This window comes from Stegostoma tigrinum, chromosome 23 (genome assembly GCF_030684315.1).
Source record: "Stegostoma tigrinum isolate sSteTig4 chromosome 23, sSteTig4.hap1, whole genome shotgun sequence".
Classification (NCBI taxonomy): Eukaryota; Metazoa; Chordata; class Chondrichthyes; order Orectolobiformes; family Stegostomatidae; genus Stegostoma; species Stegostoma tigrinum.
Window position 1 is genome coordinate 34,412,531 of NC_081376.1, and position 27,105 is coordinate 34,439,635.

The window sequence follows — 27,105 nt, forward strand, 5'->3', positions numbered from 1 at the left end:
GTTCCCATCATGATATCATTTGTCAGTGGAGTTAGAGCAGATTGCTGCCCAGCTAGCGACTTGGGAAGATTTATATTTGTATTTTGGATGTGAGCCATGACAGCCATGTGTCGCTGATCCTTGGTTGCTTTTAAGGCTTTCAAAGTCAACTGCATTATCTAGCATTAGAGTCATGTATAAACTAGGACTAGGTACAGTTTGACAGGGGTCCTCTCCTCCCGCAACCCCCCAAAAAAAACACTATTGATACAGTTGAGGGCTTTTAAAATTATCAAAGTCAGATTTTTATGGGTGTTTTCTGGTGTCAGTCCAGAAACTACCAGATCTATTAAATTCATCTCCACAACCTGCCCTTTTGGGATTTGACCTTATGAACTTAGTGTTTAGATTGTTCAGTAGGAATTCAGTTATCTCAAAGTTAAGAATTCATATCAATTGGTAGTTCTGATGAGATACCCACTATGGAAAATCCCACTATGGAAGAAAAAAAGAGCTTGAATTAAAACTGCAATTTTCTTGACCTCATAATGTTCTAAAACTTTACAGCCAATGAAGTTATTTTGAATTGTCACTATTGTAATGTTGGAAACACAGCCGTCAGTTTGCAAGCACACAAATCCCTCTGTAGCAATGAGAAATTAATCAGATAATCACATTTTAATGATTTTTGGATAAAGAATAAACATTAGTCCAAGAACACCAGGGAGGACTTCCTTTCTCTTCTTTTGAATAGCACCCTAAGATTTTCTCCATCCACCAGAGCTGGCAGAAAGAGCCTTCATTTAATGACTCATCTTTCAAAGTGGTAAATCCAACAGTGCAGCACACTCTCAGTATAACACTGTTGGTCTAGATTATGTAAACAAGCCTCTAGATAGCATTTGAACCTAAGGTGATAGATATGACAAGTGTCGGCCTGGACTGTGTCTCAGATATGGAACCTGAATCTAAGGCCACCTATCTGATGAGGATCATGTAACCAAACAAATGAAGTCTAGTAATTAAGATGACAGACAGAGGCTATGAACACACTGTAGAAACCTGTTTTGAGTGGATGAGCATTGGAATTTTTTTATTCATTCATGGGCTGAGGGCATCGCTGGTTCGGCAGCATTTATTGTCCATCCCTAATTGCCCAGAGGACATTTAAGATCAACCACGTTGCTGTGGATCTGGAGTCACATGTAGGCCAGACCAGGATGGCAGCTTCCTTCCCTAAACAACATTAATGAACCAGACAGTTTTTTCCAACAATCGATAATGGATTCACAGTCATCATTAGATTCTTAATTCCAGATATCTATTGAATTCAAATTCCAACATCTGCCATGGTGGGATTCGAACCCAGGTCCCTGGAATTTTATCTGGATCTCTGGATTAACAGCCCAGTGATAATACCATTAGGCCATTGCCTCCTCAGCAGTTAGTAAAGAGAGAGGGCTGAGTAAATTTCCAGACTCAACAAAGAATCAGGCTACCACCAACTTTGTTTCTTTAGGCCATCACGGCAGTGACAAAAGTTAATCCACTCTGAAATTGGGTATTTAGAGGGATATTGGTGTCGTTGTACAAGAAACACTGTTAACATTCAGGTACAGCATGCAATTATATTGGTGTGTTGTATATTAGCCTTTGGATACAAGAGTAGGGAAGCCTTGATGCAATAATGTAGGGTTTGAGTGAAACTACTCTTGGGGTACTGTGCAGAGTTTTGTTCTTTTCGTGTCAGAAAGTATATACTTGCCGAAGCTAGTGCAAGATTAGTTTACTGGGTTGATTCCTGCGACGAGAGGATTCCTGCAAAGATAGATGACGTAGATGTGGTTCCATTGAAGCCATGCAAAATTCTTAAGAGGATGTGACAGGATGGATGCTGCATCACTGTTTTCAACTGGCTTGAGAGCCTAAACCTAGGGGTCAAATTCTCAGAATAAGTGGTCGTCCATTTTGGATTGACATGAGAAATTTCTTCAAACAGGATTGTGAATCATTGGAATTCTCATTACAAAGACCGAAGAGTTATTGAGCAAATATTCAATATCAATAGATTTTGGTCAGTTAGAAGGAAGATGCTTGATGTAAAAATTTAGGAATGATGGGGAAGGCTGAAGAGGCTGAATGACCTGCTCTCTCTTGTTTTTCTCCCTTATCTTATCCAAGCCAATGATACTTGTTTGAAGTATGTTACAGTGTAGAAAACCCCATCGAAATGCTCTCATGCCTCCTCCTCTGTGTTTGTACATTGGAGAAAGAACCAAAATCAGTCCAATAATGATTGATATATTCTTTTCAGACAGCTATTTTTTGGGTATATCAGATCACCTTTGTCTTCCTCTGATTTTTATTTTAAGACGAGCTAGAATGGGTTTGCAGAAAACATGACGGAAACAAGACAAGCTGTTACCCTGCTGTAAGATTATCTCAAGCAGGTGTGCTTTCAGCATGAGGTCAGGTATATTCAAATGGATGCTCAGCCCAGTACCTTCCTATCCTCCCTCCCTGAACTCATCCCCATAATATGGAGGGTTGTCAGATGCTAAACTTGGCAGTAAGGCTGAACTAAACTTGATTAAAGCTCAGTTGACTTCAATAGTACCCAGTTCATGCCATAATGCAGCTGGTGTGGACAGGATTGAGCAGCTTCTATTTTTAATGGTTTTCAAGCAGTGGGAGGGAAGGAGGTACTATCTTTAGAGGGTGCCTTTTACCCCACGGCAATACCCCCATTACATAGTACAGGCATGTACTCCAAAACTCACTCCTCCGTTCACCCCGCACTGCACCGCACCTCACGCTTTGTCCTACCCTAAGGAGGGTAACTCCTCTTTGCCCCATGTCTCATACCTGCTCAGGTCCAGGATCCGTCAGGCCTCAGCCATGAGTTTGCCTGCACCTGAGGTGTGCCTATTATGAGCTAATGTGATTGGCTGCCAGCTTCAGAGCATGTCACCCCTGCCACTGAGAGGTCTAACAAGCTGCATGTGGCACAGTATAGCCACTGGGCAGGTTTGTTTTGAGCCTGTTGATTCATCATCGTGGCGGAGCTGGTAAGCGGTCAAACCCTCCCCGGCCACCCCCTCATATTTTTGCTTATTAACTCTGTTTCTCTCCACAGTTGCTGCCTGACCTGTTGAGCATTTCTAGCAATTTTGTTTTTTTGTTTTGTTGCAGATTTACAGCATCAGTATTTTGCTTTGTAATATTTCTGCCTGCCAGACTGCGTACAGTTTCAAATTTGCTATGCTGGCCATTAAAGATGGTTTTTCTTAACAAAGATCTTCTAAATAAAAGGCCTTTGCTCCCTTTATTTGCAGCCTTCTTGTCTTTTGCGTTAGCCAGATACAAAGTGGAAAACAATCTACATTTTGGATTCCCACTATTTAAAATTCCATATAAAATAGACTTTAAAATAAAGACAGATTTTGTCTAATTTATACAGTCCATTGTGTCAGACCTTTTAATACACGAATTAAATTCACCTGCTTACAGGATTTGATTTCCCCATCTCACTGGTCCAATTTTAAATAACAACATCATACGAAACTTCAGCCTTGAGGAAGCATCAATGACTGCAGTCAGTTTTGAAAACATAAATCAGTGGTTCACATATAACTTCCTATTCCCTTAAATAATAGAGGATAAATTGAATCATGTCCTGTGGGACTACTGATCTCAGATCTGTTAACATTGGCCCACATCATGTCACATGTGACTTCTAATTTAATCCAAATGGAGAAAATATTTTTAATCAACCCTGTTTGGGGGTGGAACTTGGACCCAGGACCCTGCCTCAGAGGTAAGAGACATGACCACTGCACCACAAGAACCCTTAATCCAAACAGAGATCTTATAAATCATCATCGTATTCTGATATAAAAACACTTGCGTATATCTACTTATCTCATGAGCCATCTCTTTATCCTTGATAAGAATCAATATTTTTTGAACACTAAATCTGTTTTTCCTCAAGGTTTTTTTTTAGTTTAACTTATTTTCTAATCAACCTGTTCAGAGATGTTGTTACACACCTCTGGAGCAGGTGGGACTTGAACCTGGACCTCCAATTCCTGGGTGGGGACACTACTACTGCACCTCAAGGAGCCCCTTATTTTCCCTCAAGTGGAATTTCCAATCAGTTGAATTGGGCAAACATAATGAATAGTTCTGCACTGTATTGTTCTATGTTATATTATCTGCCTTTGTTCACTTGGCTAGCCCATCAGACCATCCAAGAGAGTAGCTACTCCCCTGTTCCTCTTTATGTATGAAGCTGTCTTCCCTTAGTAGTGTGTTGTCATTGGTGGATTAAAATTGACACCCAGTATCAATCTAGCTCTTAACCTTTTGTGTCAGAATTATTTCTAAAAATCCTTAGTGATGATAGAATTTCCCTTGGTTCATCACTTCTGAATAGTTTATGTCTGTCTTTTCATTTTAATAATATATAAAAGATGCAGCAGGAAAAGAAAAATATTAAATCAGTCTCTCTGCCACAATGCTCCACTTGAGTTTCCTTTTGCCCTTCTTCATTTAAGTCTATCAGCATAACCCTCTGCTCCTTTTTCCTTCATATGCTTCTCCTTAAGTGCATCTGTAATACTTACCTTGGCTATTCTTTGTGCTAGCGGTTACTACCTGTGATTCCTAACTGATCCAAATGATCAATCCTAGCATATATCTTTAATTTCAGTGATTTATTGTTGAGGCAGACTTGTAACGGGGTGGGGTGGAATGTAGTAAGGGAGCAGATCTGTAAGAACACAGGCGTGTTAGAAGAACAGGTGTTAGAAGAGATTTTGAAGTTTTTCGACATGCTGATTTCGCAGGTTTGTGATCACAGTTACTTTGTCAGAGCAGTTGATGATTCACAGAAACTTTGATAGTTCATCAAGAAGTGGCAGTTTAGCTAATGATGTATTACTTAATCAGGCAAAGAAGGGATCTCTACGACCTGTGACAAATGAGTGATTCACTGATCCCAGAGCCATCCTGTGGAATGGAGAAGTAGAAGTAGCACACTCCCATGTCCCTGTGGACTCGATGTCTTGTAGTGGACTTTGGTGCTAACAGTCTTTCTTCTTTCCTCAGGCTGATGTATGGGGGGAGCTCCTGGTCTTCCCCAGGAATATAGAGTGGCTTATCTACCTGAATCATCTTACCCCAAATCCCATCCTTTCGATATACCTTGGTTTGGAGGCTGCCCAACAAAACAATGCCAATCTCCTGTCTAACCTTCCTTGATCAATGGCCATGGAACATTGTGAGTCAGATGCCATTCTCGTCTTGCCTTTTTGAAGGTTAGCTTTCGTTCCTCTAAGAGCAAAACCACCTTATTTGATACACTGCATTGCTAATAAAGTAGGGTGGTGCATAAGTCAAGATCTCGATTCTTATGACCTGTTTTCCTATAGGGATCAACTAAGAAAAATCTATATCCGAGGAAGTAATATAAGTATTGGATGCTGCCTTCAGTCTGCAAAGAAACCCATTTTCCAGTGGACTAAGTTTTAGTAGTGTACCCAGTGACTAGGGGACAGTATTGATACTTTTATAATTGATCTGTGTGGACCTGCAGAGGACTGTGAACAAGGCAACTTAAATGAATAAATAATCAGGGACAAATTGTTGTTGGAACTTTGTAGTGTCATCTGAGCACTTAGCAGTCGAAGGATGATTTAACATGAATAAAGGCAATTCAACTGAGCAGACAAGCTTTTGTCAGTTAGCAAAAACCGTATCCCAAAGACAGCACCTCAGTGGAATATGTTCAGAGCTTAACGGTGCAGAAGCGCCTTACAGAACTAAGGAGGGAGGGGGAGTGTATGTATTGACCATCTCAGCTGCTTATCAGTATGCCAGGGAGAAAAATGGATATAAAGATCATCCTGATAAAGAAGTCAAATGCAATTTTTGCAAGAAGAGAGGTCATTTCCAAGTTGTTTGATGCAGCAAAAGTTGCACAGCACCAGCCAAAAGAGAAGTCAAAATATGATAAGAGCCATGAAATAGAAGACAATCATGTGGCTATGCTTTTCCTTGGAGAGATCCTGGAACTAAGCAGAAATTACTGATGTGCTGATACCTAGTAGAGGTAACTAAAATCTGCTTTAAGTTTGATACAGGGATAGTGGTTTTGGTCTTTCTGTGGTGTGAGATAAAATGCCAATGGGGCTAAATGCCAGTAGGCCCTCAGGACCTTAATAGTTGCATCCTTGGATATTTTTTAAAAAAGCTAAAGAAATAATGGATGCACCGGCAGTAATTTTCCAAGAATCTTTGGATTCCGGAAAGATCCCAGAGGATCAGAAAACTGCCAGTGTAACACTTACTTACTCGAAAAGGAAAGAAGACCAAATAAAGCTAACTATAGAGCTGTTAGTTTGACATCTGTCACTTGGAAAATGTTTCTGTTTATAATAAACACAAGCAATAGGAGATGGCCATTCAGACCCTGAAGACCTCCCTGCCATTCAACAAGATTTACCCAGGCCTTAACTCATTTTTTTGAGAGAATCAATGACCTGGCAATAATTTTTCAATAGATGCTGGAGTACAATCTCAAGAAGAGAAATAACTACTTGTCCATGAGCTGTTGTTAAGGGAGTCCATGGACCTGTGGGGGAATCCCAAAGTCAGAATTGGAATCTCTTTAAAAGGAGACAAAGTTTAAATGAGATCTGGTGATCCAATATATCACTAATGTCTGGTGGGGCAGGGGATTGCAATGAGAAGAATTCCACAAAGTCTGTGTGCATAGCACCCACTATTTGACATAGTACTTCATTGATATTTTATCTGTTTGTCAACTTATGTTAATTCTGAATGTTGCAGTAGCAATTATCCAATAGATTGTTTCACTTTTCTGACTTTGCTCAGTAATGTTTAGTTTGTCTGTTCAAAGTGACAGTTAGTGGTTTTATTTTCTTACTGTGACTTGGGGTTTCAAACTTCATTCATGTTAAACAACAAAAAAAGTTACTGGTCATGACCCAGAGCATGACATGAACTTGTCAAGAGCATACATGAGTCAAATCTGGTAGATGTTTTACAATATGGATAAATATTCAGCTATGGACATGGCAACACCAAATACATGAATATTGTGCAGGGTTGTATAGAACAAAAAAGAGCTAACTGCTGAAGTAGAGCAGTTGGCCCTTTACTCCATCTTCCTAAGCTATCCCATTATCCCTTTATTCCCTTACAGCTCAAAAATCTACCAATCTCTGCCTCATAAATATGCTCAATGACAGCAGCTTTTGAGTGAAGAACTGCAATTTCATCTTGCAACCCTCTTATTCTGAAACTATGACCGCGTGTTCTCAATTTCCCAGGTCAAGGAAAACATTATACAAGAGTTTGAAGGTTGAGCAGGTGAAGTGAGAGCGAGCTCTTGTATATTTCGATTTCTGCTGGAATCATCTGGGTTTTTACCTGCTACAGAACCTTCCAGCTGGTATCAGTCTATTGATACCGTGGAGGGAAGACCCAAAGTCTTTAGAAGGAAGTCCTGAAATAGAACAAAGAACTGCGGACGGTGGACAAACTCAGCATGTTTGGGAGTATCTGTGCAGAGAAAGCAGAGTTGACTTTTCCGACTCTGGTGCCCCTGCGTCAGAAGTCTTTTATATCCTGATGGGTGAAACTTATCTTGTGTTATTAGTGAACACTTACATGTACAACTGACTTAACAACATTTGGGCCAATGGCATGTTTCTGCATCTAAAGTTTGGAGGAAGCGCAACTCTAAGTTACTGGTGTTTCCACCAAATCCCCAGGCAGGTCGGGGCGGCGGAGGATGCAAAAAGGGCGTGGCCATGTCCGAGGGGGCGGGGAGGGGCGTGGCCTGGTCTGAGTCCGGGAGTTGGGAAGGAGCGTGGCTTAGCCTGCGAGTGCCGTGTGAGGAGTTGGAAACTATGACGTTGCCACATTTCCCATGATGCAGAGCACTGCTGGCCACGTCCCCGGGCCACGTCGCCGCCGCCGCCATTTTGAGGGGGACGGCCGGCGGAAGGAGGAGCTTTTCCAGCTCAACCGTCGGACGGGCTCCGATTTGGACTCTCTATATCCCCCACACACACTGCCTCTTTCGGCTCACTCACGATGAATATCTTTCGGCTGGCCGGCGATTTCTCGCATTTAATGGCAATAGTCATCCTGCTGTTGAAGATATGGAAGACCCGGTCGTGCGCTGGTAGGTTCCGGACCGGACTTGTCGGTTGCTATGGGGGAAGGAGGAGGTGGGTCGCCAGGCCCCAGGATTTCGGAGGGGTTGGGGACGTTTTTACTTCAAATCACGTAAAATATCATTTTAATATTTACCTTAACTACTCTTTTGCAAGGAGGTAAAACCAGGAAGCAGTGAGTTTGTGTTAATCTTAAATAACCCTTACGTGATAACCATGAATTATCCCCAACATGAATTATCGTAATAATTTCTGGTTCCAGTGTTTTGTTCTTAATATTTGCTGACATGTAGAAAGCGTGTTGGTGGTCTGGAGTGCGGTTAACCAGCGTAATCTATCTGCCCGGCCTCGTCTGCCTCTTGGTGGAAGCTGGCCCCCTCTTTTTTGAAGTGACCTGGGTAGATTAATTCAGCTGCTGGTGGAGTCCGGTTACCTGACAAAGGACAGCGGTCAGTGACCCCCTCCAAAAAAAACATGCGCACAACAGACACCTCTTCACTTCCTATCACATCGCACCAGTTTCATTTCTGCAGCTGGAAGTTTGATTTTCTTTTTTAAAAAATTAAATTCATTGATCTATTTCGAATGCATTTTTGCTGATAATGTGCAAAAGCTTGGCGAGCACTTCATTAGAAGTTGGCTTCTATTCGCAAGTTTGCTTTCTCATCCGACTTTTATGGCGCGCCTAGAAGATTCAAGCCACCGGTTGTGTTTACATAACGAGTAGCTGCCAAAGTTCAACGATTGCTCCAAAGGCTTTTGTACTGTTTAATTCATTTCTGCTGTCTTTCTCTATTGTGTGGCCCTCGGTTTGCCTGTCCTGCTCTGACGTGGCAGCCGGTTGTAGGTGTGGCGAGGGAAGGAGCTGCTCTCTCACACTCTATAAAAGAAAAAATTGTTTAGATCGAATGTACATTTTTAGCTTCATGTTGATCAGTGTTTAACACGTCAAACCTTTGTGTTAGTTCAGGCATTGTGCTCTGAGTTGGAAAACTACATGGCATTTTGTGAATCCTAATCTTTCTGCTTCTCCTTTGGCGCTTAACGCATGCGTATCATTTACATCCGATTCACTAATATTCAACATGTTAAGGTGTAAAAATGTCGAGACTGTTCAGCGGTTGAGCTTTCTGCTGCACCACCTAACGGGTGAATTGATTGACCTGAAAGGAATACAACGAACGCGAGTACAACTGGAGCTTTATTAGCTAAAAGTGGAACTGCCAACTTAGTAAGCTCCTCGATGCTTATTTAAACAACGGAGAGCTGACCAATAGGGTACAGTGTTAGCTTGCAGGTAAATAGATAAAATCTCTGCCCTCTGTGACAGACTATACACTCAGGCCTTGTCAATGAACTAGCCTGTCAAACACTATCAGGCATGATACTTGTGTAAATTGGGAAGCGATTGTTATCCATAAAACGTTCAGTCACTCATTGCTGAGCAAATTATGCTGAAGCCAAAGGGACTGTGAAGAATCCCTGGCTATTTTCTATGCTTCGCTTCATAACCTCCCTAACCCTGAATAGTTGGAAGTTGCGTGTGACTTCCCTAAAGTCCTGTAACTTGAACAGCTTCTTGCTGGCTTTAGTTTAGATAGAAATTTCCTTTCTCTTAATCAGTGTTTTTCATAATCCATTGCTTCATCTTTTCTCCAATGGTTACTTTGCTAGCTTGATTCCAGTACAGTGTATCAACGTTGTTTGTCATTTCTTTAATTTATGTGATGAATTTGGGCAAAAAGACATGTGGGCTCTTTGCTCGTTAAGAATTGCCAAGGGACATCCTAGAGTCTGATATATTGCTGAGTCTGTCAACTGCACATCTGGAAAAATAAAGGCACTATAATTTGAGCACATCTTTAGTCCTAACCTTTGCATTGTCAGTTAACACAATTACTGAGGGTATGGGAAACATTACAATGCTGTCATTTTGAGGGAAGAGTGGACAATTTAGCTCGTTTCTTTTTGATTATACTGTAAAATTCTGTCTTAATGCAGTATGACAAATTAAATAACTTGGATGACCTGCTTTTACAGCACTCTGTCCTCTGGTTACCTCAATGCTGTTTTGAGAGAATCAAATGTTTCTGAGCGCATCAAGGTCAGAGATTGCAACTTTGATCTAGTAACCACTGCTTTAAACACAGCAAATTGCAGGTTGAAGTACTTTACCTTTTCAAAAAAAAAACCCTTTGATGTCTTAATATACTGAATATTTGCAGTTCTGGAATGTATTTCTTGGTCTTAAAAATGCCAGAAAATCACAATCTGTTGCCTCTGTGACCCTTATTAGCTTTAAACTAAACTGCTCTCAACTGATGTGCCTTTTAAGTTATACAAATAAGGCATTTGCTTGGGAAAGAAAATCCTATCTAATTGAATACGAGCATTACAGCTCACCTCTGCAGTGCATTATTTACTTCCCTCATGGGATGAGAGTATGGCTCATTAGGTCAGTATTTATTGCCCGTCCCTCATTGCCCAGAAGAGTCACCTGCAGGTCTGGAGTTGCATGTTGGTCAGACCACACAAGGATGGTGAACTCTCTAATTATTGTAGTAATTGAGGGAGTGAAAGGAGACAAAAAGGCTGTTATTGAATCAGGTGGGTTTTTTAAACAGTTTACAGTAGATTCATCATTAGTCATGAGTCCAGATTTTTATTGAATTCACATTCCACCCTCTGACATGGCAGGAATTCAAATCCAGATCCCCATAACTATTATGTGTTTCTGAATTAATAGTCCACGAATAATATCAATAGGTCATTGTCTCTCCTAAAGTTTATCAGCTTTTAAGTTCAAAACTTAAAGTTTAGATTTTAATTTTTCTTGTGCAGTTAAAATGCATGTCTCCCATATTTCCCGCAACTCATCCCTCACACCCCCTCCCACAATAAAGAAAAAAAACCAAAACAGAATCCCCCTTGCCCTCACGTACAAACCCACCAACCTCTGGATCCAACACGTCATCCTCTGACACTTCCACTATCTACAATCCGACCCCACCATCAAAGACATTTTTCCCCTCCCCACCCATATCTGACTTCCAGAGGGACCACTGTGGCCGTGACTCCCTTGTCTGCTCCACATTCCTGTCCAGCTCCACCACTCCCGGCACTTTTCCCTGCAACTGCTACACCTGCCCCTACACCTCCCAGGCCCCAAGAAGACTTTCCACATCAAGCAGATGTTCACTTGCACATCTGCTAATGTGGTATACTGCATCCAATGTTCCCGTTGTGGCTTCCTCCACATTGGGGAAACCAAGCAGAGGCTTGGGGACCACTTTGTGGAACACCTATGCTCGGTTCGCACTAAACAACTGCACCTCCTAGTCGCAAACCATTTCAACTCCCCCTCCCATTCCACAGATGACATGTCCATCCTGGACCTCCTGCAGCACCACAACGATGCTACCCGAAGGTTGCAGGAGCAGCAACTCCTATTACGCTTGGGAACTCTGCAGCCTAATGGCATCAATGTGGACTTCACAAGCCTCAATATCTCTCCTCCCCCTATCGCATCCCAAAACCAGCCCAGCTCGTCCCCACCTCCCTAACCTGTCCTTCCACCTATCCCTTCCTCCCACCTCAAGCCCCACCCCCCCCCCACGTACTAACCTTATCCCACCCCCTTGAACTGTTCGTCCTCCCTGGATTGACCTATCTCCTCCCTACCCTCCCCACCTACACTCACGTAGACTAGTCAAAGAGGCAGGAACAGGGCCAGTAAGTCTCCTCTCCACCCATCTTCTATCCGCCTCTTCCCTCCCTCCCCCCCCCCCCCCATTTATTTCAGAAGCTCCTGCCCCACCCCCATTTCTGAAGAAGGGTCTAGGCCCGAAATGTCAGCTTTCCTGCTATTATGATGCTGCTTGGCCTGCTGTGTTCATCCATTTCTACACCTTGTTATCTCATACTGTGGGCCTATATAGGATTGACAATTCCCATATCACATCTAACTATTATTAGAACAATTGCATTAACTGTACATGTCAAATTGTTTGTACATCTGTCCAACTGTCAAGCTAACCTTTACAAGTCCTTATCCTAGTAACTGATTTCCCTTGTATTTGTATTTCGAGTTATACAAGACTCATCAAATTCCGTGTATGTTCTTTGGTAAGAGGGTGGAGTAGCTTCCTGTTACGTAAAGTTCATAGGTACAGATGAATTTTAGCATCCAATTAACAAAACTTGAGTATTTAACTCCGTTTCCACTCTGGATATTTCTACATGTGTGTTTGCCATCTTTAGTTTTGCTGTAGAGCATTTATGGACCTAACTGAACAACTTGTCACACCTAGTTCAGGCTCACTGCAGAGCTGAAATTGTAACTGATACTGTTTTCTTTGGAATGGATGCCAAAAGGCAAAGTTCAACAGGGCTTGGAAGGGAATATCTTTTGAGTGTTGTTTGCTGAATATTTTTTGTATACCTGTAATGGTATTTGCACTGTATTATTGTGTACCAACAATTGTGAAATAGCTGTAACAAATTTATAAGGAGGATTTTAATGTCATTGAATTGGAGTAAATTGTCGGTGTGCTGTGCTACTTTGGTCTGCTATTTGGATTTTTTTGCAACTCTAAAATACAGATCGATGAGAATATAATTTGCATTTGCTTGTGACCCACCTTTTTAATAACCTTTTCTAGTTAACCTTGTCATAACTGTTTGCAGATAACACATCACTGATGATCAGAAATGTGCTACCATAATAGTTTTAATCTGAGTTGGAAGGTTGTGATTCCAGCCCGAATTCAAAAGCCAGAGTTTGTCACCGGGGTTGACGACTCAATAATAAGGTAGTGCTGTATTTTTGGATGTCATCTTTTGGATGGGATGTTAACAGGGCCTGTTCGCCCTCAGCGACGAATATAAAAAATCCCACAATAGTATTTTAAAAGAGGACCTAGAGAGTGGTTGGTGTCCTGATCAATGTTCACCCTTGCCCAACATAATTTCAGAAGTTATCTTGCTGGAGTTGAAATGCTTTTGGATATTTGAAGGGTGAAATTTTTTGTAGAACTGCTTGCTTGTCTTTCCTTGCCCTTTTGTTTTGTCTTTGTGGATTAGTAGCTGACAATTCCTGCTGCTGATCAAACAGACAGCTTAACTGCTTGTCCTTTCCTCAAATATTAATACAGTTGCAGGTTTTTCCTCCAATAACATCAGGTTTTTGATGAGAAATTTGTGAAATTGAAGTGCTAATGAAGTACTTCCTGAATATATCATATATCTTCTCATGAGTGGCAAGTCCTTAAAGCCTGTTCCTGTTCAAACAGTATGTGCAGCTGAAAGGGATGGTAAAATTACCTCAAGCAAAAAAAATCTGTTTCAGAGATTGTAGGAACTGCAGATGCTGGAGAATCTAAGATGACAAGGTGTAGAGCTGGATGAACACAGCAGGCCAAGCAGCATCAGAGGAGTAGGAACGCTGATGTTTTGGGCCTAGACCCTTCTTCAGAAATGGGGGAGGGGGAAGGGGGTTCTGAAATAAATAGGGAGAGAGAGGGAGGCAGATATAAGATGGATAGAGGAGAAGATAGGTGGAGAGGAGACAGACTGGTCAAAGAGGTGGGGATGGAGCCAGTCTAAGTGAGTGTAGGTGGGGAGGCAGGGAGGAGATAGGTCAGTCCAGAGAGGACGGACAGGTCAAGGGGGTGCAATGAGGTTTGTAGGTAAGAGATGGGGGTGGGGCATGAGATGGGAGGAAGGACATGTTGGGGAGGCGGGGACGAGCTGGACTGACCTCTACATTGGGAAAACCATGCCAAGGCTTGGGGACTGCTTTGCAGAACACCTACGCTTGGTTTGCACTAAACAACTGCACCTCCCAGTTGCGAACCATTTTGACTGCCCCTCCCATTCCTCAGACAACAATATCCATCCTGGGCACCCTGCAGTGCCACAACGATGCTACCCGAAGGTTGCAGGAACAGCAACTCATTCCGCTTGGGAACGCTGCAGCCCAATAGTATCAATGTGGACTTCACGAGCTTCAAAATCTCCCCTCCCCCTACTGGATCCCAAAACCAACCCAGCTCATCCCTGCCTCCCTAACCTGTCCTTCCTCCCACCTCAAGCCCCACCCCTATCTCCGACTTTCTAACCTCATCCCACCCCCTTGACCTGTCCATCCCCCCTGGACTGACCTATCTCCTCCCTTCCTCCCCACCTACACTCACCTTTACTGGCTCCATCCCTGCCTCTTTGACCTGTCTGTCTCCTCTATCTTCTCTTCTATCTGCCTCTCCCCTATTTATTTCAGAACCCCTTGCCCTCCCCCATTTCTGAAGAAGGGTCCAGGCCCAAAACATCAGCCTTCCTGCTCTTCTGATGTTTGGCCTGCTGTGTTCATCCAGTTCTACACCTTGTTATTCTCAAAAAGATAACTGCCAGCTTCTGGGGCTGCTTCTTGAGTGTGGACAGTCAATGATATAATTGTGCAAAGATACAAAACATTTATTTGCATTTGGTGCCTGCCAGTACCATCAAATCACGGCGACACATGCCCTTGTTATGAGAAGGATTTGAAATTGATTTGAGGATCAGAAGTACTGTGGAGAGAGAGAATCCTTGTTACTAACTTGGATTCCAATTTTTGTTTAAATATCGGGCTGATGTTGCTGAATGTTAATCCAGCTATTTTTTTTGCAGCTTCTGCTTTCTCTACTATCGTAAATCGATATTCTCAATATATTTAGCATTAACCCTACACCACTAGTTTTAAAATCCAGTTACCATCAAGAGTTTTTTTTCAAATCAGTGGCTCCCGACTGTTAAAGAACGTTAGGCAGCTGTATTGTAAATCGTGGGAAAAGTCACAAACTGTAAGACACATGTCCGGGATTGGTTATTTGAACGCCATTATGTACCAAAGAAATTGATGTCTGCTCTAGCTCTGGAAGCTAGCCAAATAAGTATCTATCCTCCTACATGCATTGAAGATTAAACACTGAAATACAACCAGAAAGCTTGTCTGGCACAGCATTTACAGAAATACATGACCAGGAGGTCCTAGGTGTGATTCCCAAAGTAAATGTTTTCATTACTTTGTCCCTCTCCTTTAAATCAGATCTATCTAGGGTTTGATTAAATTTATGCTGCAGAAAGGTTAATAACAGGGCCAATGATAGTCAAATGGTTTTATGAAATGACAGTTTTGTTTCATTGCTGTCGCTTTTCAATCAGACAGGTTTCCAGCAACACATGGTGTTTGCTTGTTCAGATGCTAAAGATTGTATTTGCAGTTGAAAAGAAAGATGCAGAATACATCATTTTGGGAGCCAAATATTGCAAAGTATAGCTCTTCTAAATGTTTAAACCCGTCTGGAAGCAAGTATATATCCTCGCTGCATAATTTATTGATTAGTTTTCCAGCTAGGTGACTGGTGAACTCGTGCTGATTTTTTTCAAATAGTCTGTACATTTAATTGCCTGTCCTCGAGTAAAGTTTTGAATTATTTTTAAGCATGCATTGCTTAAATGCTTTCATTAGTTAAAACAGATTGTGCTCATTAATGCATGTGTGGGACTTTAGGTGTTTTTGTCTCAATCAAAAAAACATCCAGTGTCCTTCCAAATTGGGCCATTTCTGCATAGAGCTGATTTCAGTTGTGAAACTTAACCACGTTTAATTAGCTTTGTATTTCAATGTCTTGGGTTATATTTAGATTTCCTGGTGGCTCTTGTTTTAATCATCAATATTTGGCATAGATTAATAGCAGACCTAAATGCTCTTTAGCATTGAGACTGAAATCCTCTTAAATTCTGCTTGATTTTCTTAGCAGTCTACAAATTGACATTTCTCAATCCACTCAGTGGAATTGTTTGGTAAAAGGTTTCTGTTGGAGCACCTATTAAAGGTGATACAAGGTGATTGGATGAACTCCACAGGAAAAAGTGAAAGTGCGCATTTAATCTGCTAATCCAGGATAATACATTTTCTTGCAGTAGTCTTCCTGTAGTATGTAGGGGGCAGACAGGTCACCATTACAAAGGCAATTGCTGTACTGCACAGACAAATGGGACAGCACAGCAGTTTCCAAAATGTGTACTGCCTCATAATGTTAACTCCTGTTCAAACTGCTGTTTTCTCGGGTAATAGCCAGTGGTGTAATTTGGGTTGTAAGAAGAGAACACTATTTAACAGGAAAACATTACCCAGTCTAGAATGGATTTGTTTAAATGTCCAGCCTCAGTGGAAGTGATGCTTTTACCGTTGACCTGAATTGCACTGTATTCTCTTCATTTTGGGCAGAGTTCAGAGATCTGTTCAGATTATGCATTTGAATGTCTGTTGAGGACAAATTGAAATTTGCTTTGATCCCACTGTTCAGCTATGTCTCATTCTTGCAATTGTGCATGAAATCTCTTCACAAAGCAAGGTATCTAAAACCAGCTATGTCTGGAATCATTTCATTATAGGGATGAACATTGCTGACAGGACCGGCATTTATTCTCCATACATCTTGTTAGCCAGATATAGTATTCTTGGGAGAGGGGAATGTGAGGAAGCCAAAGGGGGCAGTGGAGGTGCATGTTGGAATACTTTACCTGTATCAATGTCCATATCATCTTGAGCTGTGTTTGAATGGGGTTGAGGATATATGAAGTTCAGAATACAGTTTGTGTTTTAAATGCAGTTTCTGGAAGTAAAAACAAGCCACCACATCCCAAAACCAACTCAGTTCGTCCCCTCCCCCACTGCACCACACACCCAGCCCAGCTCTTCCCCTCCACCCACTGCACCCCAAAACCAGTCCAACCTGTCTCTGCTTCCCTAATCTGTTCTTCCTCTCACCCATCCCTTCCTCCCACCCCAAGCCACACCTCCATCTCCTACCTACTAACCTCATCCCACCTCCTTGACCTGCCCGTCTTCCCTGGACTGACATATCCCCTCCCTACCTCCCCACCTATACTCTCCTCTCCACCTATCATCTTTTCTCTCCATCTTTGGTCCGCCTCTCCCTATTTATTCCAGAACCGTCAACCCATCCCCCTCTCTGATGAAGGGTCTCAGCCCGAAACGTCAGCTTTTGTGCTCCTGAGATGCTGCTGGGCCTGCTGTGTTCATCCAGCCTCACGTTTTATTATCTTGGATTCTCCAGCATCTGCAGTTCCCATTATCAATAAGTTTTTAATATATGCTGTTGACCCTGACAGGCATGTTAAATTTTGAAGTGAATGTACGATGCAAATGACTCCAGTATAATTGTGTTGGTCAAAAGCACTTGTACTGTGACAATTAGGAAAGCAGTTTTATTAACCCTTTGGCTATAACCAGATAACAGCTAAATCATTAATTATTTTGAGATGCTCGGTGAAGCAGTTAAGAGTTTATGCTGCTGCTCCAGTGAGGCCTGAGTATGTGTACGTCTTTATTCCTTCTCACCTCCAAGAGCATTAATATTCCAGTTTGTGGTGCTACATTCCATTCAACTTGAAGTCTGTTTGCTTCCATCAACTAAATATAGAAGTTCGGTTACTGTAAGTGGACATAGTAAGTCCTATGGGTTCTAATGAATGCAGATGTTAAACACAAAAACAGAAATTGCTGAAAATTTCAGCAGGTCAGGCAGAATTTGCGAAGAGAAATCAGAATTGACGTTCTGAGTCCAGTGACCGTCCTTCAGAATGGCATCATTAAAGTTTTTAGTAACTGTACTGATTGCATCTTGGTATTTGCATAGCCAACTAATGATAATAGTTTCACAGCTTACTGCTCACAGGCCGTTGTGAAATTAAATCAAGTCCGATGCTATGTAAAAAATATTCTCCCCGTCGGTGTAAGTAGACAAATTAAATATTGAAGAGAAGTATTTAATCAGAGTCAAACCTGGAAATTATTCTGAACACGTGATTAGACTGATGAGAGAATGCTCCTGATTCTCATTAGTTTTTGACTTTGGCTAACCTGGGCGAATACCTTGCCTTTCTTGAGCTGAACCACAGTATGTTAATATTGGTTAAGTTCATACCTTTAAATGTCCCTATCTCTAAATCTCTTGTACTTTGAATTGCAGTCTCAGTTATAAGAGATGTACAGTGTAGAAACAGACCTTTCGGCCCATATCTTTCTAAACCTTTCCTATTCATATACCCATCCAGATGCCTTTTAAACGTAATTGTACCAGCCTCCTCCACTTAACTCTGGCAGCTTATTCCACACATGCACCATCCTGTGCATGAAAATGTTGACCCTTAGGTCCCTTTTAAACCTTTCACCTCTTACCTTAAACCTATGCCCTCTAGCTTTGGCCTTCCTCACTGCATGGAAAAAAAACCTTGTCTATTTACCCTATCTATACCCTTCATGATTTTTATGGACCTTTTATAAAGTTACTCCTTAGACTTTATTGCTCCAGGGAACATAGCCCCTGTTTATTCAACCTCTCCCTCTCGCTCAAACCCTCCAACCCTGGCAGCATCCTTGTAGATCTTTTCTGAACCCTTTCAAATTTCACTACATCCTTCCTGTAGCTTGAAGACCAGAATTACATGGCAGTATTCCACCAGTGTCCTAACCAATGTCCTGTACAGCCCCAACATGACCTCCCAACAACTATACTCAGTGCAGTGACCAATAAATGCAAGCATATCTAACACCGCCTTCACTATCCTATTGACCAGTGACGCCACTTGCAAGGAACTATGAGAATGGTTCATTTTTGTTTCCAAGGTTTGCCAAAGTCTTTAATCTCTGCCTGTGGCTTAATGCGATCCAAGTCAAATCAATTCCATATGCTTACAGTAGGTAGATTGATTTTTGTGTGCACATGACCTATTCCCAGGCTGTCAAATATCTTCCTGTAGATGAATGTAAAGAGACCACCATCTCCCCGGTGAAGTATGGCTGAGGAACTCAGCTGAGTGGCGTTTTTAACCTACTTAGCACAAAACAGCAGCTTTTATTTGAAAGTGCACCATTGACATTTTAACTTTGGATAACCCTATGATCAATTTAAAAATAGATTATATCTGGGGAGACTCTTCTTCTGAAGAACCCCCATCCCTGCCCAGTCTTATGCCTTTTTATCCCAAAAGGGGTCAGGAATGTTGCCATACAAATGGCAGATTAAATTCAGTTTGGGAAAATTGATTTTCCTGGGCAAAAATTCCAGTAAGGTGCTATTGCATAAACGTAAGTGGAAAATGAAGGGGCTTTTGGTTCAATGGAAGTAATTGCAACAAAGCTTGATAGCAGTGAGCAAAGCAACACAGATGTTGTAATGTGTGAAAATATTGGTGTTGACCTAAAGTAATGTGCCACCCATGGGGTATTTGTAATGCTTTTTGCAATCTGATTGTCTTAATACAAAATATAATACTAACTATCAAACTGATAGTTAGAATCCCCATTTATGCAGATTTGAGATTCTAAAACAATTCTTTGTATTTAATTTATGCATGCATTCATCTAATTTGTTTCAGGTTAAAAATAAGAATTCTTATTTGCATTTTTGCATTGTGTTTTGTTCATCCTCCAGGTATCTCTGGGAAGAGTCAGATTCTGTTTGCATTGGTCTTTCTCACTCGATACCTGGATTTGTTCACTATTTTCATTTCTCTCTACAACAGTTCCATGAAGGTAAGTCTCAGGCAGTGGAGTGAATGTTATTTCAAACACACTTCCAAGTGCAGATGTTTAGGATTACTTCTTCGCAGTGTTGTGCAGTGGAACTTTTGCTGTGGGTTAACATATATCTTTGTCTGTCTTCACCATCCCAAAGTTTGTTTTCTATACTGTCCAAGTCTTGCATATTCATACTCACCGTACACAATTTCTCTGTGCTTGTTATAAGTCGTTATTTCCTTTACAAATTTTGTGCTCGCTGCTTTGAATGTTGCTCTTGTTTTGTTTCAGTTTACATCCTAGACTGGCTGTACTTAGTTTCTGGTAGATCATGGTTTTAACCTTTGTATCTTTCCTGTATTCTTCAAAGATTCTATAGTTTTTAGCTTGGTGATTCTACACGACACAAGCTTGGAAATCAATGACCTGATTTGATAAACATTTAACAGAAGTGTATTGACATCCTGTGTGTTAAATGAACTGTGATATTGCTGCAGACACAATTGTATTGAATCTAGTTGTATGTCAGCATAGCCATTCCAAAGGGGAAAAACATAGCCGGTCTCCATGAGCTTCCGTGTGCTTAAATAACTTTCGCAATCATTGAGGTTTGCTTGGACCAAGATTTTTGTGTTAATAATTGCCCCTTATTTCTTTTTTACAAAATTAAGGTTATCTACATTTCTTGCTCAGTTGCCACGGTGTACTTGATCTACTTCAAGTTTAAGGCCACCTATGATGGAAACCACGATACGTTCCGAGCGGAATTTCTGGTTGTTCCTGTGGGCGGATTGTCATTCCTTGTCAATCATGACTTCTCTCCGATGGAGGTAAATAATTTTCTATATTGTATTTGGTGATTTCAAGCTGTTCCCAAAGTATTAGCTTCTGTCTTCCACCCAAGTTTAAGTACAAGCTGTTTGGAGTTTTGTTTACTTTTCCAATTGTCGCCATCTATCTGTCCCAGGTGAGGACATAGATTGGAGATTCTGCCAGAGCATTTTTGTGTTGGGCTCAAATGTGTAACAGCAGCATAAGGAAATGGTTTTCGATTATTGTCCTCAATAACCTCTAACTCTGTTTTGCATCTCCCATTAAGATTGCAGCCTGTAGTGTGGTGTAGAAGAACTAACATTGCTCTGAAATCCCTCCTTTTTGAATAATCATTTAGTAGCTGGCCGGAGTGTGATTTTAAATCTGCTGGTCTGTTCTAATGTTTGATCAGCAAGTGAAATATGGTACAGATTACTAGAACGAAGGGACTGCAGGAAACTTTTAGGAAGGAATCTAACTGAACTTTCTCAGTCTTGCATGAGGCTTCAGTCTCAAACCAACACTATTGAATGCCCTGTGAATTGAACTAGCAAGTCATTCAAATGCCAAAAACAAAACCACTTATTACTTTATGGGTAACAAGGGATATGTAATTCATACCAATATTGCAGCCTGAAGGATCCAATTTGGCCTTTAAAGTCTATTTTTTGTTGTTGGATCAAAGATGATTTGATTTTGAGAAATCTGCTGCCATCTAGTTTTAATATATTTTAATACTTAAATTTGTGTTTAGATGCTATTCATTTGCTCTCCAGAGGTGAGCTAGAGTTGAGATCGTGAGACTGTAATGATTCAAATGGCAACTGGTTTCGATGGGAAGAGGTGTGTTGCAGAGTTTTCTGGAATTTGTGCATTGCAGAATAGAACAGTGGCAACAGAATTTAAGTAAACTTAGTGTTGTCTTTTGTTTTTAATATCAGAATGTTGTTCTCTCATGGGATTGCTAGCAGCACTAGCATTTAATAATCCTTATTTGACATTGAAAAGTGGTGGTGAGCTATGTCCTTGAACCTTGTGTTGATGTACCCACTGTGCTATCAGTCAAGGGGGTGCCAGGATATTGTACTGACAACAGTGAAAGGGTTCAAGTTATTTTAGAGGTGTATTAGCTCCTCACTTGGAGGGGAACTGAAGGATAGGGTGGTTCCAGGCATCTGCTACTCTAGTTCGAGGTAGTAAAGATCATAGATTTGGAAGGTGTTCTGGAAGGAGTTTTGGTGAACTGCAACATGGGATTGCATAAGTCAATGCTGTTGGATGACAAAAATCTATGACTTTATTTAAACTACAGTTTCATCCTGCATCTCCCATACAAACAGTTTTTTTTTAAAAAAACTCTTTTTCTAGATCCTGTGGACATTCTCGATTTACCTGGAGTCAGTTGCAATTCTCCCCCAGCTCTTTATGATCAGCAAGACGGGTGAAGCAGAGACCATCACAACTCATTATCTCTTCTTTCTTGGCTTGTATCGTGCCCTGTACCTTATCAACTGGATCTGGCGTTATTATTTTGAGGGATTTTTTGACCTCATTGCTATTGTGGCTGGCTTGGTTCAGACTATTCTGTACTGCGACTTTTTCTATTTGTACGTCACAAAAGGTGAGGAATCAAACATTTGTGTTTTTCCATTCTCAATGTTTTATGAAATATACTGTTTGGGAACCCATGTACTTGTATTGAGTGTGGTGGAAAAAGTGTAACAAAGTATACAGTTTTGTATCCAATTTGTCCCCAAGCTATCTCACTGCTAGTTAGCATCTCTTAATAATTCACATATCTGTGAAATGTAGTCTTGACCCATCAAAGACTATAATAAATGAGCATTGTCCAAATCATACATTTGGGAGGGAAAATCTGTCAAGTAAGTTGTGTACAAACTTGATGCATGCAAGCTTCATTAACACTTGCAGAACCATATTAACCAAATCACAGGCCAATTTAATATTTAGAATAGTAATATGAGAAGCAAATCTCTTGGCAAATATATATTTTTTGTTATCCCTAGACTATTTGGTCTATGGTTTTAAATTCTGTTAGTATTGCATGTTGTAACAGGAAGATGAATTTGACTGGGTGGAAATGTTGGTTCAAGAAATGCAAAATGTTAAGCCCAAAGGTAATCAGATTCAAGTCTGACCACAGGACTTGAGCAATTGACCTGGGCTGACATTCCTGTGCAATGAAGAGGAAGTCTTGCCTCATCAGAGGTGGGATCTTTCAAATGACATAACCAAAGGCTTATTTAGTTGATTGTTCAAGATGACCGTGGTTAGCAGCGCCAGGGATCCAGGTTCAATTCCACCCTTAGGTGACTGTCTGTGTGGAGTTTGCACATTCTCCCCGTGTCTGCGTGGGGTTTTTTCCGGGTACTCCGGTTTCCTCCCACAGTCCAAAGATGTGCATGTTAGGTGGATTGGCTCAGCGAAATTGCCCATAGTGTTCAGGGGTCTGTAGATTAGGTGGCTGATAAGGGGATGGGCCTGGGTGGGATGCTCCAAGGATTGGTGTGGACTTGTTGGGCTGCACGGCCTGTTTCCACACTGTAGGGATTCTACAACATTGGGTAATAGCATTATTCAAAACAGTGAGTTCCGCTTTGCCCTGACCACTGATCTTCACTTGGCCAACACCATCACCAAAATGCAATAACCTACTTGTCAGTGTGATTTGGAATACACTTTTTTTTTAGTTGTATTTACTTATGGGATACATAACGTACTGCTCTGACTGCTAAATTATGTAAATCAAAAACAAGTTAATATCCTTCTACAGTAGCTGGGGAACTGAAATGCAGTTGATTAAACTGTGCAAAAAGGCTAGTGTTCGTAACTCAGATTGTCCTAAAACTGCATCTACTTCACTAATGTCCTTGAGGAAGAAAATCTAACATACTTGCTGAGTGTGAATTCCAGTGCCCTTGCTCATTGGGTCATTTACAGGGCTGATATAACTACTAGGCAGTCTCTAATGTGGGGGAACAAGTTAATTTGTTAAACTACATGAGTACGCTAGCTGTAACATAGGAATGAAAGATCTAGATCTACTGGTACACACGTGCTTACAGATGTACGTTATGAATTTCTATGTATTTACTATAGTCTTGCCCAAATTGTCTTTGCTTCATTATATTTACCCAAATTTTACAAACTTTTATATAACCATCAACTATTTCCAAGTTGCAAGCCAATAGTTGATATCAGCGATCTTAATTTATTTCACTGTTGCAATGATTAAGTTGTGTAAATTGCAAAGAACATCTAATAATCATGTCAGGAATGGGTAGCGTTGTATCTGGTGAGCCGGAGAGACCATTGCATTTCTTTTGACTAAATATTCTGTGAAAAGTAATGAGAATGTACAATGAATATCGTCTATCTTCATGTATTATAAATCTAAAGGTTTGTCTAGAGCACCTAATACTCTTGCACTGGCCCTGCTGGTGAGCCACTTCCTCCTATTCACAAAATGGTGCACTATCCCCTTCAGAGGGGCAATAAATTCTGATATTGCTAATAAAACCCATGTTTCATGAATGAATAAAAGTTGTTTCACATTGAAGTATTTGAAGTGGAGCAATTTGGTGCAAGGGTTATGAGTGCAAGGTTTTGTCATAGACCAGACAAACCCCTTCAAAGAATGTTAAGAAGATAGCTTAATATTTAATTATGTTGAAGGCTTTGTTCCAGATGCAATTTAGTGAAACTAGTTGACTTTAAGCAAAACACACTTTATTTTCATGCTACAGTTAAAATACAGACAAAATAAAACTAAGAATTGGCTTAACTTTAACTCTCTAAAAATGCTGAACAAAATAATATTAACAAATTATTCCAATGTAGTAAGATCCCATAATGCATTTGGCAAAAGCAAATTCAGTAAAATCGCTTGTCTCTCATGTAATTGTAGTAGCAGGAAGACACCCCCAGTTTTTAGCTGTAACAGAGGAATAAGAGCTTCCACGTCCAGTTTCAAAACTCTCAACAACTGCAGAAAGCTAGAACTAAAAACCCTGGTTCTGTAGGAGCTTAACCCCACCATTCAGACTGTTTCTATTGTTCCAACCTTTGTTAAAATAAAACTCCAAGGCCCCTGAAGCTGTTTACTTTATTTGCTTTGTGCAGACTGCTCCTAACCCCTGTCTTAACCTTTCATCTTTTTTTAAAGAGACAATTCATCTTTTGAAGTCATATCATCACCTTTTTTAAAAAAAGTATCCATAAAAGAAATGTTGTTGCCTTCTAACATATTTCTCCATCTTTATTTCTTTAGTTCTCAAAGGAAAGAAGCTGAGTTTACCAGCTTAAGTGCCAAAGATCATCTAAATTTCTGTCGTTGGTTGCATCCAAGCAGAGGAAGCAGAAAACTTACCAAGAATGTAAGATGCTTGAGACAGAGAGCAAGGGGACACACTTAAGAATTGCATTTAAATGTCAACAGCTGTTCTGTAGTCTGATGGACCACAAACATCAGTTTTCTGTTTTATGCATCTTGCTTTTTTTATTACAGTGTAAAAATATATTTTCTACAAAAGGAATATATACTGAAAGGATGAATTACTTGCAGTGGTTTAAAATAAAGTTTGGAGCATAAATTGGAAATACCGAACGTGTTTCCCTTTAGCTGTTTACAAGGATTAAGTGCAAATTGTTTAAATAAAATTTGAAAATTACTGATCAGTTTAATTCTTAAAACATGGCATCTGATGTACAAAACTGGTCTCTGATTTTTCAACCACTTGCTGTATTTATTTGAATTTGCCAAATTTTTTTGAACAGTTCATTCTTTCCACCCCCCCCCCCCCCCCCCCCATAAACACTAGAATTTCTTGAGGCTGATGTAATGAAATATGCCTTGTTTGGCTGACAAGGTTTCCTTTATTCAATCAGTGGTTTAAACCACCTTCAGATGGAATGCATGTATTCTGTCCTTTGGCATATGTTCTTGTGAACATAGAACATAAAGAATAAAGATTACAGAAACCTTACTAGATGTGCATATTACTGACTGAAAAGTGATTTGGACCTTTTTAACATTAGATATTCAAGGGACCATGACATTTTGAGTTTTATCTTTGGGATTTTGTTGAACAAATCACTTGTAGAATTGTTGGTCTTGGCTACCACTCTTCTCTTTGAAAACATTGGGAGGTTTATCTTGGTTTTTTTTACACACTAAGCTGTTGCATGATATCTTGTGATACTGCCCCAAATAAACATTTTATGGAAAATGCTTCTGCTTGTTGTGTTCTCACATGTCACTGTACACTTAATTTTAATTTAACTTTTGCAGTAAGATATTTCTGGAAATTAAGTGTAAGATGTGATTTCCAACCACCACACTCGTTTGGGAGGAACCTGCAAGGACTGGAAAGTCCCTTCAAATATTGATTGCTGGATGTATGGTCCTGACTGTGTACACTTTCACCCTCAAACTTATCTCCTGAAAGCAAAGTCTTAATAACACTGAGGAATGTCCTTACTGTTGTTTCTAGTATGTTTTATTGACTTTATTAATAATGTAAACACTTTGAATCTGTAAGATTCAGGGATCCTAATTTGAAAACATATGAACTTGATCTTTATTGTTTGACCATTAATCTAGCTTCAGAGAAAGCCAATTCATTTTCTTGTCCTATTTCCTGTGTTAATTTTGGGATTTGTTTTGCAGTGTCCATTTTGAGGGATAACTAATCCAGGCCAGTTATTTTTCTAGTCCAACCAGAGGAGTAAGAGTTTATGTGTGTTCATCTTCTGTCAGTTTTCTGTCTACATGTCATTTGAGAGGACTGCACTTTCAGATCATGTGCTAAACATTAAAGTGAAGCAGTATCTTTTTAATAACACCTTTTTACAAAGTAATTGTTTTGGTGCTTCAAAGGCATTGTAGAACCAACTATTTGCCTCTTAGCTAGAAGACCCAGTTCAAGTCTCACCTGCTTTAGAGGTGTTTCATGACAATAGATTTTTTTTTAAGAATCCCAGCGACACCTCATCAAAAGCTTGGTCTGAAGTAGGTTTTAAGGAATGGCTTAAAAGGAAGTGCGACCAAGCCATAGGACCAGATCTTGGCAGCTCAAGATGTGGCAGGCATTGATAGAACAGTTAAAATTAGGGATGCTTAAGAGGCTGGAATTGGAATGTAAAAAACCCTTGGGGGAATGGGAGAAGATCTAGGCTGAATTTTAAAATCCAGGTGTTGCTTAAGAGTTATCCAACTCCTTCCTGGGAGGAGGGATTATATCATAAAGGTTAAACAAGTTAGAACTGTATCCAATGTAATTTGCAAGAATGAGAGATGATCTCACTACTGGATGGCAGTTAACAGGACATTTCCTCTTGTGAAGAAGACGACAACTAGGGAAATAAAACTATGCTAAAGTGAAACAAAAACTGAAATTAGTGGAGAAACACAGGCTGGGTAGCACCCTTGGACAGAAAGCAAGGTTAACAATGAGTCTAGTGACCCTTCAAAACCCTTCTTCAGTTCTCAAAGACGTC

At 40.5% G+C, this 27,105-nt stretch overlaps 1 protein-coding gene across 1 annotated transcript; it reads left to right on the forward strand.

The window, feature by feature from the left end:
* The first annotated feature begins 7,973 nt into the window (after positions 1 to 7,973).
* On the forward strand, positions 7,974 to 25,837 carry kdelr2b (KDEL endoplasmic reticulum protein retention receptor 2b). The gene is made up of 5 exons (XM_048552588.2): positions 7,974 to 8,194; positions 19,688 to 19,788; positions 20,445 to 20,603; positions 21,955 to 22,207; positions 24,878 to 25,837. Exons 1-5 carry the CDS (start codon positions 8,104 to 8,106, stop codon positions 24,910 to 24,912), a joined length of 639 nt encoding a protein of 212 aa, XP_048408545.1. The 5' UTR covers positions 7,974 to 8,103; the 3' UTR covers positions 24,913 to 25,837.
* Positions 25,838 to 27,105: the final 1,268 nt, after the last annotated feature.